Source organism: Diadema antillarum, unplaced genomic scaffold (assembly GCF_040938485.1).
Source record: "Diadema antillarum isolate AM-2024a unplaced genomic scaffold, OU_Dant_1.0 seq00000222_RagTag, whole genome shotgun sequence".
Classification (NCBI taxonomy): Eukaryota; Metazoa; Echinodermata; class Echinoidea; order Diadematoida; family Diadematidae; genus Diadema; species Diadema antillarum.
The window spans coordinates 479,802-505,593 of NW_027271276.1; the positions used below are offsets into that span (position 1 = coordinate 479,802).

The window sequence follows — 25,792 nt, forward strand, 5'->3', positions numbered from 1 at the left end:
GCCCTGCAAATGTGCGTAATAGTTTCATCTGTGTGAAGGTCACAGCTGCTTCTAATCTGTTAGATCGCACTGCCTGTGCATTTAATGCCACACAATGCAATTTTAACACATGGTTTCTTCTCATCATTCTGTTCACTTTTAAATTGTTTTGGTAATCGTTGTCATTTCATCTTTGCTTAGCATACTTAATTTTTCTCACAAATTTCATGCCGGGAAAATTTGGATCAGGATCAGTGTTATAGCAGCTGCACAGACAGGCTTATAAGGAGATCTCATACTTACTGCAGAAGTCCTTTAAAATGCTTCATGAAATGCCCAGAAGAACTATACTGTTTTAACCACCTCTTTAAGAAAAGTTCCCTTCTTGATACAGCATATTTGTGCATATCAGTCAACTAACTATTTAAATAACATAATTTTTGCCAACCAAATGATTTCAAAATACAAACGGACAAGGAGAAAACATAAGACAAAAACAAAACTATATCCACTGCTTTGGTTCGAGTCACCCAAGCTAGGCTCGGTCAGAACAAGATTGCACACAGAAAGCAAAGCCCTGATAGTTGACCTCCTGTGCAGCTTATTACAGTGATCTAGGCGGTCACGGCCAGTCAGTGGTGAGCCAAGGGTTTAGGATTACAGACTAGCCTGCCATCAAGTGGCTGATCCTTCACAACCATACAGATGACGACGGGCACAACAAAATCTTAGCAGGCTTTGACAAAGAGTGCTTCACTGGCTCACCTGGCGACCCATGGACACACTCGAAAGGCGACCCTAACTCAGCCTTATGAAAGAATGATTGTCAGACGTACAAGATGTTTGAAAACCAACATTTTCATTCCTACACATTTTTGTGAGGGGGGAGGAAAAAAAGAAGAAGATTTAAAAGGCCAGAAAAGAAATATACACAGCCCATCTCTTTCTCAGGGTAGGCAGATGCAACACCCTGTTCAGTTTGCACTGCCGTTGCTTCCAGTTGCTAATGTGATGGTCGAATTCGTCGTGGCACTGCTTGTTTCTACCGGACTCTTCTTTTCTTCTACTACATCTCCGTTCTCGGTAATGCTCTCCCCACTCATTGATATCCTCTCTCCTCTGCTGTCCACTTTATCTGGATCAAAGAGACAAGAGAAAAAGGATCGCGTTACCAGCACATTCTCTACTCGTGTCAGCACACTAACCCATTGAGGACAAGCTTATTTTGCTATAACACTCATTTCCCATAAACACCTGTCCGAGTATACTTCAGACTACTGTAAAACCAGAAATATTTGCATGCATTTTAATTTTGCAAATTTGGCACGAGCCAAGATGCTCGGAAAATTTCTCTACGCTATATGCATTGTATGCCAGTGATAATTCTTGTAAATTTTATGCTGCAAAAAAGGCCGGCAGTTACCAATTTATAACAGTTTACTAGTAATTTCTCAAAGAACAAATCTATCTTGTCCCTTTTTTGACATATTTCAACCATGACCACAATTTCCACTCTCTCTCCTTTATAACAAGTCTGCTCCAATTCCAGCACAGCTTTTCAGCACATGAAATTTAAAAGCAATGTATATAATGATGATCTTCGGATCACAGATTTTTTCAGGTCCAACAGCTCTTGCTTCTTTGTTCTTATCCCCCACCCTCACTTTCGAGGTTTGCCCCTTTATGTAAGAAAACTACAAAAGCTCAACCCAACCCCTGTCATACATATTACACAGGGTATAAATTTGTCAGTGTTGACTATTGTCCCTCGCTTGAAACCGGAAGCAAGCCTATTTGAAGACTGTTTATGGAAAGAGTGGTCCTTACCCATGACAGCGATGGGCGTCTCTCCTGTAGCCGATGCCACCTTGTGCTCTATGAGATAGAACATGTACTCGTCGTACAGCAGGCGGATGAGGTGGAAGGAGCCGAAGCTAGCTGCACTGCGGAGTGTCAGGTCTCGGATGACCATTGAGCTGCAAATGGAGCACACAGGGAGTACATCAAGCATGTAAGCACTAATATCTATTGAAAAGACTATCTATTTCAAGGATTACTTTACTTTCCAGTTGCTCCAATAAAGACAAAGATACTTGATTTTCTCTCGTGAGTGATACTGTATTGCAGAGTCTCCAGTTGTAGCCCTTCAACTGCAGTACGCTCCCATTATATCGCATACAGATATAAGGAAAATTCGTCAAGTATAATTCAGTGGCCCAAATTACTATCTATAATGGCTATCGAGAATGAAATTTCAATATAACAATGGAAAACTGTTGGCCCTGAGGACTTCGCTATAACAGGAGTCACCTGTAGAACTTATTATAGCTGGCTACAATTAGTCAATTTCTCTTCTGACAAACCCAGATATTTTGTAAAAACATCTTCAAGCAGCATGAAGACTTCTAAAGTGGCCTTGGTTGAACCCCCAGAACCAGCCAACCACCAACAACATACCAACAGACCAACGCAGCTACACACCTGTAGAAAGACCACTTGAGGAGGAACTGCCGAGCTGCCTTGGCAAATTGAGGCGAGCCTTCGTGGGGCTGGAGGACCTGGTTGACCACGCCTTTCAGCCACGCCGCCCACTGCTCCAGGGAGTTCTGCTGCTGCAATGTCCGCTTGAAGTCCTGCTCGAGCTGCTGGACGACGGAGTCTTCGCACTGGCATACCCATGATGCTTGCTCCTGCACAGGCAAAGGTCAATTCATTTATTTCACTTGGAAGTAGCCATGGTAACATGAGCCAGAATAATCATTTTCACATTGGCTGCAGTGCATGGTGCCAAGCAACTGAATCATATTGGCTGAAATCCAAGCAGGTGGTTAAGTTCTATTTCCTGTAAAGTCATTTGATGATTTGCAGTATAACAGTGGATTTGGGAGATTGTATCAAAATGAGAGCATTGCCACGAAACATATCACTTAACTTTGATCAATATGTAAAAATAATAATTCTTTATCACTGAGAACCATCTCAATAGGTGTGTGCCTTCCCTACAAAAAATGTTAGTCAAAATGCAAGCATCAGAATTTTTAAGGTGACAAAAAAAAAATACAATTCAAAGCAAGAGAGAACTCTAAAGATTTGTATCTCATACGAAGATGTTATTTCTTAAAAGCTGCTCACAGAAAGAAAAAATTACTACAGAACTGTCAAAACAAAACTGACAAGGCCAGACTTTTGAGCATTACGTTTGACAATAATTGCCACTATGAGTGCAGATGAAACTGCTGTTGTACAAGAGAGAGAGTCTATCATGCTTTCAGTGATGCCACTTCAATAATGATTGGACTGAAATACACAATTCTGGTTACTGCCTCATTAACCTGTGTACATCCAACATAATTACTGATGAGTGGTGCATCATCATAATCACAGAAATCAGCACATGGCACAGGTATTCAGCAAACTTCAAAGTCCTGAAAGGAAATCCTTTTAATTTCTTACAATATTCCCTGAATTACACAGGCAGCTTCCAAGCCATGTATTGATATGATCTATTGTCATTCGGCTATGTCATATTTTTAATAGTAAGCAAACATTAAGATATGTTTTGCGCATATGGTACAATTTCAAGCTGCACTGAACCAGTGTTCCAGGACTCTCCCCAAAATGCACAGACATACACACAAAGTTTGCAAGCAAGCATACATATCTTTACCTAGATTATTTGGCAAGTGTGTGCAGTCAAGTGGTTCTGTGAAATAACTCAACAGGGTTCCAGCACAACTGGAAAAATTCTGTAGCTTTGATTCTGTAGCTTTGATAGCTTCCACATAGCTATAAAAATGTAAGATACACAGATAGCGATACACTTGGCTTCCAACAGACGGAAAGAATCCCCAAGTTTCCATGGTAACGTACCTGCACATTTGCAAAGTCTACCCTGTTGAGATCACTCAGCATCTGATTGATCTGTGATGTGTTTTGTAGGACAGCCCTGGCTGCCTGTGCCAAGTGGTTGAGGGAGGTGTAGCGTCGAAGGGTCTGAGCAAACGCCGTCACAGCTCCAACCTGTTTCATTGATCAAAGAAATACTTGTTTACAGACAAAGATCAGACCCTTTGTGAGCTGTGTAAAATCAGGAACAAATATCTACAAATTACCTCGCCTATACTGGACAAAAACATTTCGAATTTACCTAAATCTCTGCTTACTACCAAAAATAAGCACTGCCAAGAAATAAGCACATAAGAATGACTTTCTACACAAAAAACAGACACAATAGCCAAAAGTTAAGTGAGAACTACACAAGCAGGTCTGCCAACATTCCCACATCCAAATCAGGGAGTTTCCACACAGCAATCAGGGAGATATTTGTGTGTTACATGCATTTCAATGGGCGAAAATAATTCCCACATCAGGGAGATTTTAATATTCTCTTATTCAGACCCAAACAGATTTCAACATTTTTCAGAGAGACTCCGGCAGAATCAGGAAGACTTGGTAGATCTGCACAAGCAATAACTCCAGAAAATATCAATGAAGGTAGTACCCTTTTAAATGTAAAGCGCTAATAACAATATTTAGCTCTACTAGTAGGAGAGGAGCAAATTCCATGAAATCAAAATTTGATTGTAGTCGATGCAGAACAAAATCTGTGTGTAAAGATAATTCAGACTACAGTCCACTCATGCAAGGAGGCAAATGCATAACCTGCACTTAATTTGTCATCTCTTGTGGTAAAGTGATTACTTGCAATGTTCAGATTTGAGGAGGTGGAATGCAAATCATGTTTCTCCTACAGATAAGCCATCAAATGGGTGTAAACTGAGTAGCTCCATCATGACCTCTGACCTTTAAATTCAGCATCTCTTGTGGGGTGTTGTGCATGCTGTTCCTCAGCCAGCTCTCAAGGCTCTTGGCAAAATTCCTGATAGCTTGTGTCAAGGCACCTGCAAAAAAATGATGACAGACTTACAAATTTTACCTGGACTTTAATATCATGTTAGTGATACAGTGCACTCCCGTTTTAAGGAACATGGTTATCACGGAATTGTCGTTACAACAAAGTAAAAATTCAGGTGGCAGAATTGTCATCTATCTATATCTTTACATACTTTACTGTTTGCCTATAATGAAATTTTGATAACAAAAGGAAACTGTGAGGATTTTATAATGGGGATCACCTGTAGTTTGACTTCTGCATGGTCAAATTTCGATATCCAGTCTCGCTCTACTATTCTTCTTGTGTACTACCCAAGAGACTGTAGCCTATGTGCTGACATTTTTATCTGTAATGAGTAAGGAAGAGGTGGTCACCTTGTATACGGAAGAGAAATAGTGTGGTCTTTAGTCGTTGTGGTTTTAAAGATGGGGTTATAGTGTACAGATTATCACGACTTGTTTGAGCTAGAAGTTCCCTAAATGTGGATCATCTCATATCCACAAGCAAAATAATCTCCGAACAACGGAAAATGGTTAAACACACTCTTCCTTCTTCTTTAAAAAAGACAGTATGCAGAAGCCAACATTATATAATTGATTTAATTCCATTGCTAGTCCATGCATCAACACCAGATGAGAAAACAAAATGAAACTTATACTGCTATTAACTGATAGGCCCCATATCAGCTTAATCGTCCCAGAAAAATAGTCCAACGCCTATTAGGGCTAGACTTGCCATCCCTCGATGATGTCTATCAAGAGAGAGTTGCTTCCATACTGCGGAAGATTATGCAGGACCCCACCCACCCACTCAAAGAAAACTTTACCTTCAACCGTTCAGGTATTCGCTTGTGTGTTCCACGTACTCAGAAAACCCGTTTCAGGCAATCGTTTATCCCTAACGCCATACATCTCTATAATGCGCAAGTCCGAAGGTCTGTGTCACACCCGTCATGAATACCTTACCCAGATATCAATTGATTGTAATAATTATGGATAATCTCATTTTTCTTTTGGTGTATCAGATGTAACATTGATGTAACATTACATTGATGACGTAATTCTGAAATATTTGTGTGTAAGAAGAATTTACTCACACAAACACACACACACACACACGCACCCATACACACACTCACACATACAAAATACATACCACCCTTACTCACACTATATCTCATATTACTCTCAAATGCTATTGCACACACATACATCTCACCATATATATATATATTTTCGTAACTTAAACTCATATGTTGTAATTAAAGATCATTATATTGTTTTTTTTTCTTTAAACGAAAACATTATATGAGCAATTATTGAAAGTTTTCTTTTTATGACTTATATGATACAGAACTTTTTGGCCAAAATTGATTTACAAGACAGTTGTATATTATCCATACTTGGTCTATTTCATATGCTATCCTTATGTATACATTGGGCAAGCAGAATTATATGTTATGCAATATGTACCTTTGAACTATGATGAATTTGTCAATTTGTAATATGTAATTGAAATTTTTTGTCTTGTTCATTATGTGGACTACATGTAAAAAAACCAGTGAAAAGAGAATTTCCTTTATGGACAATAAAGCAATTCATTCATTCATTCATTCATATCAGCTGATGTAAGACAAGCTCTGTGATGGCTAGAGCTAGGTTGGAGTGGGATACTCACTGGGGATGGGTCTGAGGACATCTGGAATCAGAACCTCGACAAGCCCCTGGTAAAGAATGTGATCATAGTGTTTGATGTATGTCTGGATCGGCAGCAGCTTACAGAGCTGAAAGAGTTTCTCCTTTGACAGCTGCTTCTCCTGCTCCTCATCTCTGAAATCAGGGTTGATTTAAAACATATAAAGTCATATACACAGGGTACTGTATACGCCATATATTTCGCGAGTCTAAAATTTCGCGAATCGGGAATCCGCGATAATTTCGCGAGTGGTCAAATTTGCCATCATGGAGTCCTATACTGAACAGAGAAATATGCATGCGCACGTCACATTCACATCGCGATCAGAGTCAATATTTTCGTGCGTCTTTAATTTCGCGAATAGCACCTGACTCGCGAAATTTGCGAAAATAAAAATCTCACGAATATTCGGCGTATACAGTAAGTGAAGTCAAATATACAATTGGAAAGAACTTATCAGCACAATAACATATTTTCAAACCTGAGCCCTACTGCATGAAAGTTGAGATCAAACTCAGGTCAGAAAATCAGACAAAAGTCTCTAAATACTCAATTCTGATTGGCTGATACCTGACTTATGTTTGATTTTCTGAAATACATTTGATTGCAGCTTTTATGCAAAAGGCCCCCCGCATTGCAAAATGAGTGAAGACTCCGACTATTACAGATGACTCACTAATGTACAACCCAATTTCAGCAAACACCATTGAAGTGACATCTTCACAGAGCAAGACTCCAGCTATGTTGGCTAATGTTTCTGCTTTGTGTCAGTCAATTCCTAACTTTTTGTCTCATATCACTATCCTCTGTATTTCACCTTACCTTCCATCATTCAAGTAAGCTTGAACATGGACATAAATTTCCCTTTGGGCAAGCTCTCACCATGAGAGTATGTTTCCCAGGCAATGAAGAAATGTGACCCTGCACCTCAAAACAAACAAAAAGTTGCCAGACATAAATTTTTAGTTCAGACCATATTCTGAAAGAGCAGAATTTAAGTTTTAAAATGATGTATAACTCAAATCAAATGAACTCTCGTAACCTATCTAAATATTGGAAAGAAAGCACAAACTCAGGAAAAGTGTGAACTGAGAAAAGAGGCTCTGAAGTACAGTGTCTATTCAAGCACTTAATCTTTACCAAACCTTGCTGGCTGTGCGATGAATGGGACAAAAAAAAACAGGAAGTAAATCACCAGAGTAACAACAATGAAGGGATTATCAGATTAAAGTGAAATTAAGCATGCCTCATTAACACATTCTGCCCATAATTAATGCCAACTTTCAAAGCGGTAGCACTATCCTTTCAAAAGTTATTAGAGTTGAAAGTGAAGAGTGTGGACAAGGTTTTTCAGAAGTGAAAGGGATTCTAAAGACACACCTAATCACACTATTCTACCAAAAATGTTCGAGATAAACTGCTAAAAAAACACACTTTCCTGCCCATTTTATGATACCAAATTTTAGCATAATGTAAAAGAAGACCCGCTCTTTCAGAAAATATGAAAAAGTCAAGTTCGGCTAGGTTGACCCATTTCACTTATTTTCAGTCCTCACGCAAAATCAGTGTGTGCGACTTTATGTTCGTTTTGAGGTGCACGGTCACAAATTAACTTCTGTCAGAGAGATGATTACGTCAGACTTTCACAGTCTACAGCACTCAGAACTTTAGAACATAGAACTTATACTAAATATGCAGTCATTTTCTCTTCAGAGACACAGCAAAAGGTTTTGAAAATATCATCGTGAGAATATGAAGTAACAATATTCATTAAAAAGTACTCCATCTTGGTTCCATTGTGTCATTTCACGGCACTCTGTTAACGTATGAAGTATTTCACATTCAGTTCTCATACGGCTATATGGTTGTAGGTATCATAATCTTGTCATCTCATTTACCACACCAGATTTGTGAGGTAGAGCTCTATTTTATCACAAGTTAATACTTCAAGAGTAGGGTATTTTGTTTTCTTTGTAACTGTTCTACATTGATCTTTTTCAAATTTAATTGTCAAAATATCTTTATACATTGTATTCACAATATCTAAACTGCAAGCAGACCATATTTTATTTCCCAAAATGAGAACACAATACTACGGCACTGAAACACTTGGTGAGGTAATTAGACGATAAAGCACACGACAGTCAATTTGCTCTGAAAGGTGGCCCTCCTATTCAGCTGATCAGTCCCTAGAACTTTGGTCAAGCTACCCAAATAGAAAACAAACAGTCCTTTATTGGGACTATCAAGTGGTGACATCAAAAACTCTTTTCACAAGACTTACAGCGCTGTGTCCGGCGGAGGACATCTCCAAAATGTCTGCCAGAGTTGCTCGATCAGTGGAAATTGCAGATTCACCACCACATCCAGTATTGACTGCAAGAAATGGCGGGGCAGAGACAAAAGATACCAGTGAGTGTACCATAGTCGGCATGTACTGTAGGTACAGTCTCTTCACTTGGCTATAACATTGTCAGCTGAAAAGCACATGGCTGACTAAATCCACAGACCTTGTTATACAAAGCTCTCATATTTAGCAGAGATATGAAGCTGTTGAGTATTATCACAAGTATGCCATGGTAGAGGGAAAAAGAAAGATGGGTTGACAGTTGTGCCTAAAATCTCTCCCAAGACCGGTGAGCTAGTGACTGGGAGTTTTATCAGGTGAAGACATCATTCCCCCATCTCATTTGCATAATGTGACTGCATCTGACATTGCAGCTTTGTGAAAAGTTAAAATTTCATTTATTTTTCAATTTCATTTATTCAATTTTCATTTCATTCTTATTTTAGTAAGTAACTCTACACAAACCTTGTAAGACAATCTTGCTACCCATGTACCCTGAAAGATTGTGGTCATTTATGAGGCCTGGGATATCATAACACCCCTCTGTGTGGCTCAAATTTATTCAAACATGTGCTATTGTTACTCCATGACTGCTGTACATCTATCTCTATGATGAATACTATGATGCATAAGCACAACTCAATGCAAATGTTGCTTATTCAGTTGACTCCCATTATAACAAAGTCCAAAGGACCGGCAATTTTCTTTCGTTATATCGAAATTTAGTTGTAACCGAACAAATAAACAATAGAAATACATAGAGTGGTTAATGTTGCTGCCTAGATTTTTACTTCGTTGTAACCAGAATTTCGTTATAACCGTGTTAGTTCTAACAGGAGTGCACTGTATCTATCACACTGTATCCTCCACCTACCTCACAATGTTCCCGATATAATGACTGAAAGATGTCGATGTCGTCTGGTTCGATGCCCTCCGGCAGCATGTCAGTGGCTACGATCAGTTCCTTGAATTCCGGCAGCACTGTGGTAGAATCTCCAAGGAACTGTTGGTGTTGCTGCGTCTGGCTCTGGGGGTGGTCACCTGCATTACCCGCCCCTGCGTTGGCGCCATCTTCCGGCTTGGCACCCATGGGGGATGGCTTGAATCTGGAGGAGTTAGTAGTCCCACATACTTTCATTCATGTACAGATAGCAAATATGTCTCCTTTCACAACATGTATACTGTAAATATACATTGAAAACTCGCCATTTTCCTGCCTTTGTTTGATTACAGTGAATCTTCTTCATCATCAATCGGTGCACATGAAATGCACATGTTGGAAGATATTCCATTCACAAGATTTGGTGACCTGCCAGGAGCTGATATCTGCTTACTTGATCCATTTATGAGTACAAAAATATATTCAACCACAAAATATATAAATACTGGGGTAAAAAAAAAATACTGAACAATATGTGAACTCCTCAGGCCATATCATTTTCAAATTTGGCAAACATACGGAACAATATAGAGAAAAGATCAATTTGCCATTTCATTTATGATACAACTTCTTTCAATAAAAATTTCCTTCTTTTTTTTTTGCCATGTCTAAAACTCTGAAGCATTTACTTCTTGCTCACAAACAGAAACCATTATATGACTTCTGTTCTGATACTTTGGAATTGTTACAAACTACACCTTGTGTATGCATGGGCACTAGAGCTTGTTCATATTTCATGATAATTTTTTCCATATTGCAAGGTCGCAGGCAAGCAATCATCACCTCTTCGCCGAGTTGACAGGCTGTTGTCTCATGGCAGCATGCCCACCGTCATCTTGGAACTGATTCAGGGAGGATGTGCTCTTGATGCGAATCCCATAGTAATGGTACTTGGAGTTCCCTCTGTAAAGAATATGTAGATGTTGCACTATTACACATGCTTGCAATGCATAAGCATTCTAATGATCAGGGCCATCTGTCTTTGAGTAGAAGCATACAAATTTGCCACAAAATATGCTAAATATCCAATTTGAGAGGTTGAGTAACTTATTTAAAACTGGGATTTTTGGTATTCCTCTGTACACATATCTTATTCTTTTTTTCTTGCTTTTTAACCAGTTAGCTATGCGCTCGTCACTACAGTAACTCTCCTGTATGGGGCACGCTTCCCAGACTTTTTCAGAACATGGCCCACAATGGTGCCAGATTATGATTTATTCAATAAAATTGTCATAGCAGCATATGGACATGAGACTGTAATACAAAAGGAGTACCCTAACATTTTCACTTAAGTGACTGTAAGACACTTTAAATATGCATGGATATGATTATGTGCATTCCATCCGAGAAATCATTTTTTATGGATAAAATTGAAGCATGGCTTACAGAAAGCTTGGAAACTAAGGCAATCACTTTCATGAAGAATTCCATGATTTACTTTTTTTTCTTCTTTTTTTTGCAACCATCTAGTCTGCAGCTGACCTCAAACATTGCAAGAATTAGTCGAACTGCATGAGACAATAATGTACCCAACAAATGCTCTCAACTTTAAGAATGAGACAGTTTGTTATAATCTTACAGGTACATTACACCCAAATTCCTCATTTCCACACACCACACAGCAGAGACAAAACTGCTAGAAATAGAACACGTACCTTGTGCCCAATCTTCTTGTCCGGAGCCCTAGGAAGACGGATCTGATGAGCTTGCCGAAAGAGGCAGCATTGACGGGGTCAAGCTTGTGCTCCTGACAATGCCTCAGGTAGTGGTTGTAGAGTGTGCTGCGTGGCAGACTCACCCCCTCCGCAGTCTCATAGTTATCCAGCAACCACTGTACCTGTTGAACCAGTGATACAGGGATACAGACAAAGGCTAGCATACATTGTTCAGCCAACATCCAAACTAGGAAGGAATATCAATGTAGCGCAAGTCTCATACACTCCTGATGTTAAACCCATCATGATCAACCAAACCCCCCATCTTTACCCTGCAGTCTAATGATGAATTATACTTTCTCTGCTGACTTATACAAGCACATGATGGCACACTATGCATTTTATTCTCAACAGCAGGGTGCTACATAAGCACTTGTCAGATTGCCCTGGGCAAGTAAAAATCAAATTTGGGCAAGTATTTTTGAACGACGAGAACAAATGCTTGCCAAATTAGGCAAGCAAAAAGTTTTTAAGCCACCTTTTTCACTTATCCCCCCCCCCCCCCCACAAGCCGATAAAGTCAACCATATAGAAGCCCAAAGATAATGGCTGTTTAGTGATGCAACATACTTTACATTGCATTTCAGCAACTTTCCAGCACTTACATGAAGATGCCCCAATGCAATGCAACTGCAATACTTGATCGGACCAAGTTTGTTACTCCATACTTGTGTTTAAGTGTGTGAATCAACGCATGCTGTTTATCCACATGACTGTGTTTCATCAAGCCCTTTACTAACACATGATTTTCTATTTTATTTCCTTACGTTTTGATTTTTCTTTTCAGACAAGTAAAATTAATGTTCCGGCAAGTGCTTTGCAGCAAATTTGAAAATCTGCTTCCCTGACCGGGCAAGTGGTAAAATAAAGCTGTGTAGCACCCTGAACATTTATAGATGTATGGAGATACTGTATCTACAGAGTGGTGAAATTATGTTCTGATGTTTTTTAATTTCTGAAAATAAAACTTTTTGAAAATGGTGTTCCTTGTCAAGGTCAAAACTCACTGTTGCTGGCGACGCCCTGGTGGTGTGTGTAATGGGGTGTCCATCACCATCTATGCTGTGGCCCTGCACTAGGTATGTTCTCCCTGGCTGGGCAATCAGCTGTGACGCCCCTTGAAGCACTGATCCCCCAAGGACCCCTCCAGGAACAATGGAACCACCCATTACTCCAGTGATGGTGTTCTGTGTGCCCAGCGTTTGAAGGTTGGCTGTCGAGGAGCCAGTGCCCTGCCCCGATGCAAAGTAGCTCGCAACCGGTGTCGCTTGCGTGTACATCGTTGTTCCTTCACTGTAAGGATAGGGGTTGGTCCTGTTTCATCAATCGTTGTTGATTTTTTTTTTTTTTTTTGGTAGTAGGTGGTATTTTTTAAAGATTTCGGATGGTAGTGGTGGTTGAGTAGTTGTTGTATGGTGATTTGACACAGCACACCACACACGGATTTTGTTTAAATAGAGACAGCGCCCCCACGTGGTGATGAGATGACAGCACACAAGAGGATACAAAACAGCAAGGTGAGGATGAAGCGATGGGAACGCAGCGTAGGAAGGAAGGTGTATAAATGTTTGGAGGAAAGACACACAGGATTAGTCATGTTAGTTTGGCAAGATCTAATGGGTACAATATATTCCTTCAGTATTCTCTGCACTCTTCTGTAGGATACAGGGCACAAACAGTCTTGGATTAACTACTGGGGACTCCACCCATGCGATTTATCTACAGCATACGGTATCATATTCTCAAACAAACTTCTAAGCTAACAAACAAATTGCCACACTCATTCTGACTAATGATATGAGCTAGGGGAATAATATACAGGGAAATAATAAATACTTGATAGGGAAGCAACTCTGCCAGGACGCACACACATAGTATATCTACAGTAAATTCATACAGCATTTATGGCAGGCCATATTGTCTTGTCTATCATCCAAGGCCAAGTTTATACATAGCATACTGCAAACAAACTGTAAATAAGTACATGTAACATGACGACTAAAACAAGTCTCTTCCATGCAGTATCGCTTAAGAGGACAACATCAAAATCTAATAAAACTGAGGGAGACTTACTCTAAAAATCAAAGTAATGATAAATGATTTTCCATCCAATTTCACATTTTTTAAATTTGATGGATACACGAGACCATATTTCGGCAAAAATGGTAAAAACAATGTACAAGCAACTAGAAAGCAAGCCTTATATGTATGCAATACATACTCCATTCCAAAAAGAAAAAAAAAAGGTGCTTTATATGTACGTAATACATTTTCCATTCCAAAAAAGTGTGTGTGTGTGTAATAACGGGTGGGGAGGTAGTATTATCACTAAAGTTTAACTTGGCATGCATGTCAGTTCAAATTGCTTATGACAAGTTTTCAAATAGCAAATTACTCTAGTAATTCTGTATGCAACATTCATTTAACAACCTCAGTGCTCTATTTTGCAAGTGTTATTCTTATCTTGTGAATATCATACAGCTTGTTGTCGTTTTGGGGTCCTCTATCATCACAAAAAATAAAAGAGATCACACCAAAATGGATATCAAAGAAGTTCCATGAAAGTTACAGCTAATGTGGCTATAGTCATTATCAAAGAACAATTTACAGACCAAAAGAAAAGAAAAGAAAAAAAAGAAAGATTATTTACTTCTATCAGGGAGTCCCTTTTATGGGACATTACAATCATGCCACAATTTCTTGTATGGATTAACTTCGAATTTTATGTCTGGGTGCCTTTGTAAAACACTGCATGGATTTTCAAATAGGTGTTAGTACTAGTCTCGTTAATATCACAAGCTAGGTATGCAAACACATGTATTAATGATGACATATAAAATCTACAAATGTCGTTCCACAATGCAGATGAGGCTCAAAGGCTGTTGCGGCATGGCATAGTGATCAGATGATCATACGGATGGAATGTGAATAGAGGGGAATGAGAATACTATCAATCCAAATTTAGCTGAACCAAAGAGATTTTTCTCCTCCCCACCACTAGAGGGCGGACTCTACAATGGTGTCAGTGATTTCATGGGGGCTGCCATTGTACCCACTTAGTAATGGCGGACTTTGCGTACTACAGTAACATTTTTACAGTGCCTATTACGCGAGCTTTTGAGCTTTTACGCGAGTACAATGTACATCCTTGTGACTTGGCTGCTCCTGGGTTGCTCGTTTGCTAGCGTGTTAGCACGAGGGGTGAGCCCACCGCCATCGCCATCCAGTGCTCCCCTTGCACTCATAAAACAATAGTATAGGGCCTATGAAGAGTCCGCACTCTAGCAGTCACTGGGGAAAATCTCTTTGAGCTGAACCCAAGTAGTCACTCAGCAAACATTTGCAGCAAATGTGCAATGATTCAAAAACATTTTCACATGTGGAATGCAGCACTCTTATGGGACTCTTTTACGACATCTTGAACAGTAAATCCGTATTCTTTCTAGCTCTTCATCTTGCATAAATATGCATAATGGTACATATGAGAGCAGAAAATAGTTTCCATGCTGGTGTACGAGCAGGAATATACTACCTGTGATGAACATATCAAAATATGGAAGGACAGCTTCAAAATCCAATGCAGTGATGACTGATCAATTTACTTTGAGCTTCCTTTGCAAGGCTGCACATTTTGACTCTTTGCCAAAAATCCAAGCACTCAGACTTTGGTTATGATTCATCAACTTTGACAAAAGTTTCACTTATTAAATGCCTAGTTAAACATTTCGTAGCTTTCACCCGCTCTTCCCAAAGCTGAAGGGTATTTTCTTCTGTAGTATGCAATCCACAACTTTGTAAACATCATAGATAACACTTGCTGACTAATCTGGAGAACACTTGCTGGCTAATCTTTTGAACGAAACTGAGAAACTGAGTGAAACCCACTATTCATATGTGTTATCAATTTTTTTTGCAGGTAACTTCAATTTCAATTGCTGCCTATGTTACTGCCCTTGTTGAGCATAATTTGGTCAATGTCACTGGTTGTTACTTGTCCACAATTCATGTATGAGCCTGATATACTTCTTTCTTCCGCTAAGATGTACTTCTAATGTGAGGTGTACAAACTTGTATTAAAGGGGAGAATAGTAACCCATAAGATCTGCTTTGATAGGGACACTTTACCATTTGTCCTGATACATGTTGGCCCAAAGAATAGTGAATAAAGAGATGAGATCAGTGTTTCAACGCACTCACTACACAGTGAATGAAGTCATTACACAAATTGTATCTCAGTATGGGTGTCAAGTAACAATGTTTGTGTTGTCATGCGAAGAGGACGTTGTGACAATAGTCATGCGACAGATAGAGAGTATAATTTCCAAATACTGAACTGCACTGATATGCAAAACATACATTCCACCAATACAAGACAGAATCATGCGGGTTAATGTACAATAACAACACATGCATGTGTGTCCTGGCACGTGGAACAGCTCTTTATCAATGTTATCTTCAGTGAGTTACACTTCCAATGTTAAACTTCCTTGATTCCCATGAATAGTTTAAACTTGTACATTATTCAGAGATTAAATAAATTTAGAGGTGAAATCGATGAATACATGAAAATTTGGCCATTTATTTTTATTTTTTATTTGAGTGAATGGGAGCGGAATGTGATTTGGATGGAAACCAGCATTAGCTTGAAATATATAACAAAATTACCAAAACATAAAGTTAAACCTTTTTACATCAGAGCAAAATCAGTATGTCTACTAAGTATAGCACCCTGGTACATGAGCTAAGTGGACACCATTAGAAGCAAGCATGCAGCTTTAGGGAAGAGTACTAGTATACTATCTGGTTTATATTTCTTGTATTCACTGCTATCTTTGCTATACAAACTGATTTTTTCAAGTCTCTTTTAGTCTGTACAAATTCCTTATTTTGACTCATTACACCCATTGAGGACAGGCTGATTTTGCTACACGCATTTCCCACAGACCCCTGCCCGAGTATACTCGGGACTCGTCCTCAACGGGTTAATTAACTACAATTTGAAGCCAATGATCATTGTTCTGTAATGGCTTAAATAAAAATATTTTGTATCCCAGAGGAGATATTGCATCGGCTGTAATCAAAGTGGTGCTTTGCTCAAGTACAAAATGGTGTTCACATTGCTCATGTCTAAGGGTTGTAACTTTACAGGGGTGGTGGGGGGGGGTAACTTTGAGAAAAATCACTTTATGAGCTCATTTAAAGATTCAACCTTGAGAGTCATGTGAGTTATGACAAACAGAAAAGTTTGGCTCCAGGAAAGTCAAAATTATAAGTGCACTGCATTGCAAGGCAAAAGATAGATAAGAACAAAATTGTCAGAAATGAAAACAAGAGTGTCAGATTCACACATATCATTCTAAGCATTGCTCAAGTAGAAACAGTAAAAAGAATAAAAACAGAAAATGTCAGAAGAAAAAAAAAAGTAAATGGAAAAACCAGTGCAGACAAGATTCATCACACGACTATAATTGATCTTTCTGAATGAGCTCACATAGCGCCGTTAGCATAGATGGGACTTGAGTGTCGATGGTCTGGTCCCTGTACGTACTGCACTTGGCCTTGATAAATGGTGGGCTGAGCAGCCCGCTGCAGCTGGCCTGCAGGGGTAGTCTGCAGGGTCACGGTGGTACCGGAACTGGGCGTGTCCATCACCTCTGCCAGTCAAAAAGGGATGGGAGGCAAAAGGATGGTATGGAAGAGGCAATTACAAGAGAACATGTGTGTGTGACTGCTTGGAGTTTAAAGGTAGCACTGCAATAATTCTTCTATAGAGATATTGGTTCCTGGTCTCTACAGAACTTACTCCCAAGAATCAGATTAACAATAGAAAGAAGTCATTAACATTCTGGAATTTGCTGTGGAAAGTGCTGCTCTAATTTCCTTTGTCTGTGAAATGTATGTATTTCACATGGTCTACAAATATTTCCATGTGTTTGCTCTGTGTCTTTTAATAGGAAATATTTACCACATTCAAATATTATATTTTCAGAGAGCAAAAAGCACATAAAGAGGTATATCAAGCACATTAAGCCCACATTAGACAAGGACATTTGAGGGGAGCACAAGAACTCTTCATTGCTCATATTTACTGGCAGTGTGACATTTCAAAGCCATTGACTTGATCTGCCTTGTATGAAATAAGTTTCAACGATCAATAGCCACTGGCTCAACCAAATGACACTCTGTAGCAGGCAGAGGAGGCAATCAATATACCAGTGCCTTCTTTGTTTTTTTTTTAAACTGAGAAGACTATTAGCTGACTCCTTTGTTTCATAATCTTAAAGCCAATGGATTTGACCTGCATTTCGTAAGTAGCTTCAGAATGCCTGCCTCATTAAAGAATTCTGTGGTCCAGAACAGAATGTATTGAATAAATCAGCCTGTAATTAGCATATTGTGGGCAAGTAGTGCTAATCACCTTCTTGAAATTCAAGCACTCGTAGAATTACAAGGCATGTTTCAGTATTTCACTTTCACTATCCTGATTAAAGCTGATACAGCTCTCAAACCAATGCTGCAACCAATACAGCATGCTATTACGGGCACACTTGCAGTGTAGCAAATGACACAGAAGAAGTGACTAACTTGCTACTTGCAGAAACTGCTGGCCTCCGGACTGAATGGTGTGTGAAGCAGGCTGGATGGAGTGGGCGGTGACGGGCTGTGTTGCAATGATTGTCGTCTGCGAGGTCTGTTGCTGTTGCGCCTGACTGGATATAGTCTGCATGTCATTCACAAAGCTCTGTGTTGCCATAATACACTGCAATGAGAAAACACGATAAAAAATGTTATTCATTTCAGATACTTCCTATAATGTACACATGTAGCTGTAAATAATAAATACACACTGTAATACTCTGTTTACATTCATGATATGGGCATGTGGAGAATCTGTGTGCAAGAATCTCTGACTGACAAAATGAAAACTTTGAAATGCCATCAACCCAACAGCTTACAGAAAGGGAAAAGTACATGTACATATTGAAAGTGGCAAAGAACAACGTTCAGTTTGAAGTCAGCATGTGTGCATTGTAAGCAGTCCACATTGCAAATATACATATAGAAGCAATGATGAGGAGATATCATGACATGACTGTTAAGAACTACATGTAAATGTAATGCATGAAATGTGTTTTAGAAAATGAATGGTCCAAGATTGATGGGTGGGAATGTTAATGACCTCCATACACAAAATTCTGCCTGGAGACGTGGAGTCTGCAGCAAAGCGATGTTATATACAAGGTAAAAACACCTTGAATGAATTACGTTGAATGGCAACAATGCATAACAATGCACAGTCAGAATGATGAGGAAAAGATGCAGGAAAACAATGGCAGAAAGTGAACAGACAAGGAGAGGAATCTTGTACAACTACAAAGGGGATGCCTAAGCTAATGATTCAGTGTGGGACTAGGTGCAAGCCAACAAAACGTACCTTTGTTAGTTGAGCTTCACCCGACAGAAGAAATTACAGTGTGAGGTGGCTCAGAGTAAAAGGAGCTTGACTATGGATGGATATCATTCATGAAGCTTGTGTGGCCATTATACACTTTGAAGAAGGATAAACAGGATAGAAAAGAGTTGATCATGAAGAGCATGGAAGACTGAAAGTTAGGCACTGAATTATGTCATACAACAAACAATTCTACAAAGTACAAGAAATCTCACTGCCATTCCACAATATAAAAACGGGGAACATTAAAGCAAAAAAAAAAAAAATGAAAGAAAATGGAGGAAGTACACACACAGTACAGATGGGTCTTTGCTATTCCGATACAATTAACTGTAAAAGTTGTTATTTTCACAAACAGATATTGTTATGAATGAGGTCACAGACATTTCTGTGAGATGTAGTTTTCACAATTTGACACCGAGGCTATTGTAACATTGCACTAATGCCTGTCCATTCACTCTGCCACTTTATGCAATGAAGATTAGATGGCAATATTTTCGCCTGTTGTTAAATTTGGGGCCCAACAGTAATTTGCAAATTTCTCCATCAAAATCCAGCAATAACAACATGGATGAAAACAGGTATATCCTGTATCAAGCTTGAATCAAAGGCCCACCTTCCAATTACATCACACACAATGCACACAAATTCCAAGTGGACGCTAAAATGTGTTGATTAGTAGGTGTGATCATGGTGAGCTATGGTGTACATGTGTGATACACATGAAATGTGATAAACCATGAGAAACATAAAATTGTAGTGGTAAATCTCACAGACGTAAACATTGAAACAGAAATAGAATGTGACAAGGTTTACTGCAATCCTACAAGTATCCTCTCACACAATCAACAGAGATTTTTAAGATTGCCTTCGCAGGAATAATGATCCAATTATACGATTGTACATACTCCTGCAAGATGTTCAACACTTATTACTGCATTAAAAACACTAAATTTGTCCCTGATAATAATGACGGAAACTCATTTTAGTGAAGGGACTGTCTCTATGTAGGTAGACACGGGCACAATGTACAATATTTATAGACTTTAATATCACCAATGACCTTTCACTACATGCCATTTGGCACGGTTAGGGGCCAAAGCTTGCTAGAGTATCTTGCTGCCATCAAATCCACACATGCCACACATTTGTACCCTCACACAGGCAGTCTACGTTCACATCCAATGAACATGGGCCTTTTTATCAATCAAACTAGCATGCACCAGATGCACTTAGATCGACTCTCACACAGGCAGCCTACTGCAGACAGCCTAGTAGGTCAAACACCGAGTACAAATTTAGACAGAGTAAGAATTGGGGATTACTGTGCCTGGTCAACAGGCAGACAGAGCAAAGGAACAGCAAGCAGAGGCAAGAGCTGAATTAATTTGACAGAAGCTAATGCAGACTTTAATAGCCATCAATCTTCATAAAAAAAAAAAATAAATAATTCTTTTTTCTTTTCTTTTTTTTAAAAATGGAAATACTAGTTACTACAATGTGAATGTCCCTATCAATCCAGAGTGAAACTGGCCATGTTCAGGTTACAATTCAAATTAATGCTGCTACACACAGGGATGCCAGTTAGAAAGAAAGAGGGGGTTTGAAATACATGTCACTCGTAGGAAGCTACGTTTGTACCCTTTATATGATGAAGCCTGAAATTTGATATTCAGGACCTCAATTCAGGTTTTTGCCTGAAAACAGGCATCTCCATGTTGTGTGGTAGTGAAGCAGACTGAGGATCAGTGTCTTTACAATGCATTATGCAGAGAGAATACACTGTAGGCTGCTCTATGGATCACTAATTTTCATATTTCTGCCAACTACAGAATACATTTTATTTGGGTCCTTGCACACCACCCAAACTAGAGTTACTAATTTCACAGGTGAAGAAAAAGGTGGGTGCAAGGTACAAATGTACTAGTACATGTTGAATTCAAATGTTTGCTATCCCTAGGGACATACCTGGGATAACATTAGACTAGATGTATTCCTTAACTTTTAAAATCAATACTCAATTTTCCATTCACTAGAAGACTACAAAGCCCTCGGGAACACTTTCCATACTACAGGAAAGCAAAATACATAGAGGATGTCAATGGTATTTTTAAATTATGGTTCTGAGAGCGATATTCCAACGTCTCCCATTTTGCTTCTTTTTGCTCTTTTTTTTTATCAAGATTAATCCCTGATTTAAGAGTGCAGGCTACCTCTCTTGTCATGTTCAGCCATTTGTGGCAGGGTCTTCTCTGACAGCACTATTACTCATCAGATTTCTTGACACTATAATTGGATATTTTGCTTGACAACATCCTGAAGCGCTGCAAAAATGCTTGCTTCTCTGGAAGGGATAGAGAGGAGAATAGGATAGTTTTTTAAGTGAAGTGCTCACGAAATAAAATCCTACACCATCAATTCACATGTGGGCACTGCACTCCACTGAACGTCAAGAAGAGTTCCACTAAAAACAAAACAAAAAAGTGAGAAAAAAGAACAACCCTGAGGTCATGTGAACTTTACGGGGTTGTGGTCATGTCCTTTGCTCAGGACTTGCATGAACTGCTGGCTAACGCCCTGATCATCTTATAAAATGCTTCCTGACATTTACAATGACATCTAAATCCAGCTCCATACTGTTTGCAGGCACACTTCAGTGCTTCAAGCAGTAAAATAGGTGGTGCATTTAGTCTAACTTTTATTTATGCACACAAGATCTTATGAAGAGGAACTTCAGGATCAATTGTGTGCCAAGATGAAGTTGTATGATGCAAAACTGGAGCAAAGCTTTGGCTTAAAAAAAGAAAATATTAAAAGCTGCATTATGAAATTAAAGCTGGTAGCATTCATTGTAGGCAATGGCTATGTGCGCTTCTTTTATAGTTCATGGCTTTTTTTGCGGCATTTGGTTCCTGTAAACCTAAAACAAATTTTATGAAACCTTATAGAAGTTTTGTAATTTCAAGCTTATTTAATTCATAGACATTGGTCACCGGGAACACGAAAGATATACATTGTTTTTGTCAGAAGATGAAAAATGAGATTCAGACTTTTTACATAAGTTGTAATTTGATATATTTCATTTATATTCTCAATATCTGTTTTTATATCAAGTATTGTTTTATCTTTTATTTGGTCACCGGTTCCAAGTTTAGGTTTTGGATATCCCCTTCCTCATATGACTGTATAAATACATTGTACAGTGTAGATCTACACACACACAAACTCTAACACATTTTTGTTGTTGTTGTTAGGTATTTAGTTGTGTTAAATCGAGTTCTCTGAGTATATTTCTATCGTCTTTTTGTCTGATTATTTCTATTACTGCAATTATTTTAACGTATCATCATGTCGACTGCAAGTCATTTTGTGTATAATTTTTTTTCTTTTGCTACTGAAATAATTTTGATGAATCATATTAATTTGTCGACCATAAGTCACTTTTTTTTAATGATTTCATACCCATGGTGTATAAGTTTTAATGCGTATTTATCGCTGTTGTTGTTTTTAAATGAATTTTAGATGACTGTACATGTCAAGTGGACCCCTTTGAAAATCAGCTGTGCCGAAAGGGCTATCCACCCTATTGCTGGAAATCAATGAATGAATGAATAAATAAATGAATAAATAAATAAATAAACGAATAGATAAATAAATGGCAAAGCTGACAAAACCTTCTCTTAAAAAAATGGATTTAAATAGTTAGCAATGTTTTACGTGCCTTGAGTTTGCAAAAATTTGATGCAGCTTTGAGCTGCAGACAAGTCCTACTCATAGTTGAGCACTTACTGTAGCAGTACATACAAGGAAGTACACAAATATCACATAACATTTTCTCCTTTTGATGGATGTGCAAAGCCTAACATTAGCTGTTGACTACAAACATACAACACCTATTTAGAATGTAGCTATCCGATTGGTCGATTGCCCATCACGTGACATTTCTGGTCCATGCTGATAGAGATTTATGTACGTACATTGGTGAAGATCAAAGGGAAATTCAGCTGATGCCAGTAGTGCCTCAGTTATACAGTTAATAGCCAACCCCCACCCCCCCCCCCCAAAAAAAAAAAAAAATGTACTTGAAGGGTAACAACTCACAAGTACAACAAAATTGACAATTTCTTCTGGCTTACATGTAGTTTAGCAAATACACCCCTAACACAAAAGGTACAAGGTATTATGTTTTTACTCCATGAATGCCATACTCTGAGAATCCAGCGTATGTGTTTTACGAGCCATAATGAATACAAGAAATCAAAACTTGGGCTCAAAATCACCAATAACTAAGGTTCAAGAGAGGAGCAGTTTTACCTACAAGCACTGCAATGATGATGGTAAACAAAAATACAGGTACTCCTACACATTTAACAGGGCTGCTACCCCTCATGCATCAAAATCAAGATTCCAAACAGCTATTTGGGAGTCTCAGATGTCGTCTTGATGGGCAACATGTACAAATGTTTAAAGCAAGTTTGATTCCCAAATTAGGAAACTTTCCATACTCTATTGTCTGGACATACATGTACAATGTAAAGAAATGAATAGTTTGTTTTTTTGTTTTTTCCCCCATGATTTAACTGATGAGGGAGATTCCAGCAGAATCAGGGCAACTTGGCATTTCTGCATGCTACAATGTACATGTACCTCGCCCCCCCCCCCCCCCCCCCCCCCCCCCCCCCCCCCCCCCCCAATGGTACATGTATAGTCATAGACTGTCATAAACAGAATGAACACCATGACTGAAAGAAGTATGGATGTGAAATGTATACTAAGCTACTTGTAGTACATGTACACATGTACATAGTTTGGGTTAAGTCCTACTTTCACGTTTCTAACATTTTCTTCTTTTTTTTTTTTGGTGAGATAACAAGAAATCTCTTATGAAATATGAAAGAACAGGTAATTTTCAGAGAAATTAACCATTTATTTGATGAAAATTGGATTTGAAATGGCTGAGATCCAAAACAGAGCAATCGTAATAAAAGGTTTGACCCACCTTTTACTACAATCGCTTTGGTTTACTTTTTAGATGTTACAACTGTATGTCTCAGCCATTCCAAAACCAATTTTCATCAAATAAAATTAAATGGTATGCTCTGTACTATTTCATGAGTGGCTTCTTGGTTATCTCACAAAAAGTTAAAAGCCCAATCCTCATCTCCACCAGTACTATACCATCCCCTCAAGATAACACAAATTTTGTATACTTGCAGGAGAGTGCACCATGATTACAAATGCAAACAGACAGAGGCACAAAAGAAAGCTCAACCTGCAATCGTACACACTTCTAGTGTTCTCCAATGGCTGGGAAGGATTTTGTGTGATCGCTGATGTGTGTCAGGCAAACATCTGGTTCTTCTGTTTAAGTGTGAACAGGGACAATCGGCATGGAGCCGTCAATCAATACAATGAATAATTCATTGACCACCATTTACAGTCAACAGCACCACAGAATGGCAGGTACCTGGTATTCTTGGGAATGAACATCTTGGGTATTGTAATCAACCATCAAAACTTTTAGGGAGTACAGTGCATCATTGTAACTTACTTTTTAATTGTCTCAATTGCATGTACTTGTAGGGGAGGGGGTGTCAAAATTATCATCTGCCTTGAGGCTAAAAAATACAATTAGAAAAGAATGAATATCCACTTTACTTGTACATCAAAGCAAAATCTCTGGACCAGAACAATTGTTTTAAAGCTTGTTGGTGACTGTGAACACAAAACCATAAGATCTCTCAATATGACTTTACTGCTTTATTCATGATAATTTCATAACTTGATACAAAAAGTGGTGAGACTGCAATGTGACTGAGTCCTGACTAATGAGATTCTGTATCTAGTAAGATACAACATACAGATGTAGTACTGTTTTTGTGAACTATATCATATTCTACATGTTATACACTGCCAGTCTAAAAAGAGTCCTCATCAGAGACACTCGTTTTAAACACACTGTCTCATAGACACCACCAGGTCAGTTTTAGGAGGCCACCTAGGGGCCACTCTGAAATTTTAAGGGGCAACACCTCTGGGTTTAGAGGACCACCTTGAGGCTGACCTGAAAATCAATGGACACAACCAGGGCCACCCTTTTGAGGCCACCTTGAGGCTGCCTTGAAATTTACTGAGCAACACCTTAAAGGACAAGTCCACCTTCATATACATGTACATTGTACATAAGGATTGAGAGAATGCAGCAATACATTGTAGAACACATCAGTGAAAGTTTGAGGAAAATCAGACAATCCGTTCAAAAGTTATGAATTTGTTAAGTATCTGTGCAGTCACTGCTGGATTAGAATAAACTACTACAATGTATGATGTCACATGCTTACAACTATATTCCCTATAAGAAAAATAAAAAGAGAATTTCACAAAACTTTACTTTTTGAATAAAGTGCACATTTCTTCGACTTATAACTGACGTATGTTAAGGGTAATATTATTCCACCCGCCTTCTGAAAGAGAGAAGTCGAGCGTTCATTTGTTATGCGAGAAACATGGAAATATGCTGAATTTTCTTTATGCTTTCTTTATATCGTTGTACACATGTGACATCACAAGCTATAATAGCCTTTTCATCCAGTCGTGACTGAGCAGAAACTTCAAGAATTCATAACTTCTGAAAGGATTGTCCGATTTTCCTCAAACTCTCAATGTGTTCTACTAATATTGCTGCATTCACTCAACCAACATGTCTATGAAGGCGAACTTGTCCTTTAACCACTCTCTGGAGGAGCACCTTGAGGCTGCCCTGAAATTT

The 25,792-nt window shown here is 38.7% G+C and overlaps 1 protein-coding gene across 1 annotated transcript in view; it reads right to left on the bottom strand.

Annotated features, from left to right (window-relative positions):
- Positions 1 to 493: 493 nt before the first annotated feature.
- Positions 494 to 25,792, bottom strand: part of LOC139729169 (DNA-binding protein RFX2-like) — a 30,709-nt gene continuing 5,410 nt past the window's right edge. Inside the window, exons 2-15 of the mRNA XM_071640100.1 lie at positions 19,006 to 19,119; positions 18,156 to 18,330; positions 17,062 to 17,224; positions 12,578 to 12,884; positions 11,511 to 11,692; positions 10,639 to 10,758; positions 9,790 to 10,021; positions 8,853 to 8,944; positions 6,551 to 6,702; positions 4,783 to 4,880; positions 3,850 to 3,999; positions 2,461 to 2,669; positions 1,807 to 1,955; positions 494 to 1,114 (exon numbers count right to left, since the gene is read on the bottom strand). Coding sequence (XP_071496201.1) covers positions 954 to 1,114; positions 1,807 to 1,955; positions 2,461 to 2,669; positions 3,850 to 3,999; positions 4,783 to 4,880; positions 6,551 to 6,702; positions 8,853 to 8,944; positions 9,790 to 10,021; positions 10,639 to 10,758; positions 11,511 to 11,692; positions 12,578 to 12,884; positions 17,062 to 17,224; positions 18,156 to 18,324 — 2,184 coding nt within the window. The 5' untranslated portion in view covers positions 18,325 to 18,330; positions 19,006 to 19,119 and the 3' untranslated portion in view covers positions 494 to 953. The remainder of the gene's footprint in view (positions 1,115 to 1,806; positions 1,956 to 2,460; positions 2,670 to 3,849; positions 4,000 to 4,782; positions 4,881 to 6,550; positions 6,703 to 8,852; positions 8,945 to 9,789; positions 10,022 to 10,638; positions 10,759 to 11,510; positions 11,693 to 12,577; positions 12,885 to 17,061; positions 17,225 to 18,155; positions 18,331 to 19,005; positions 19,120 to 25,792) is intronic.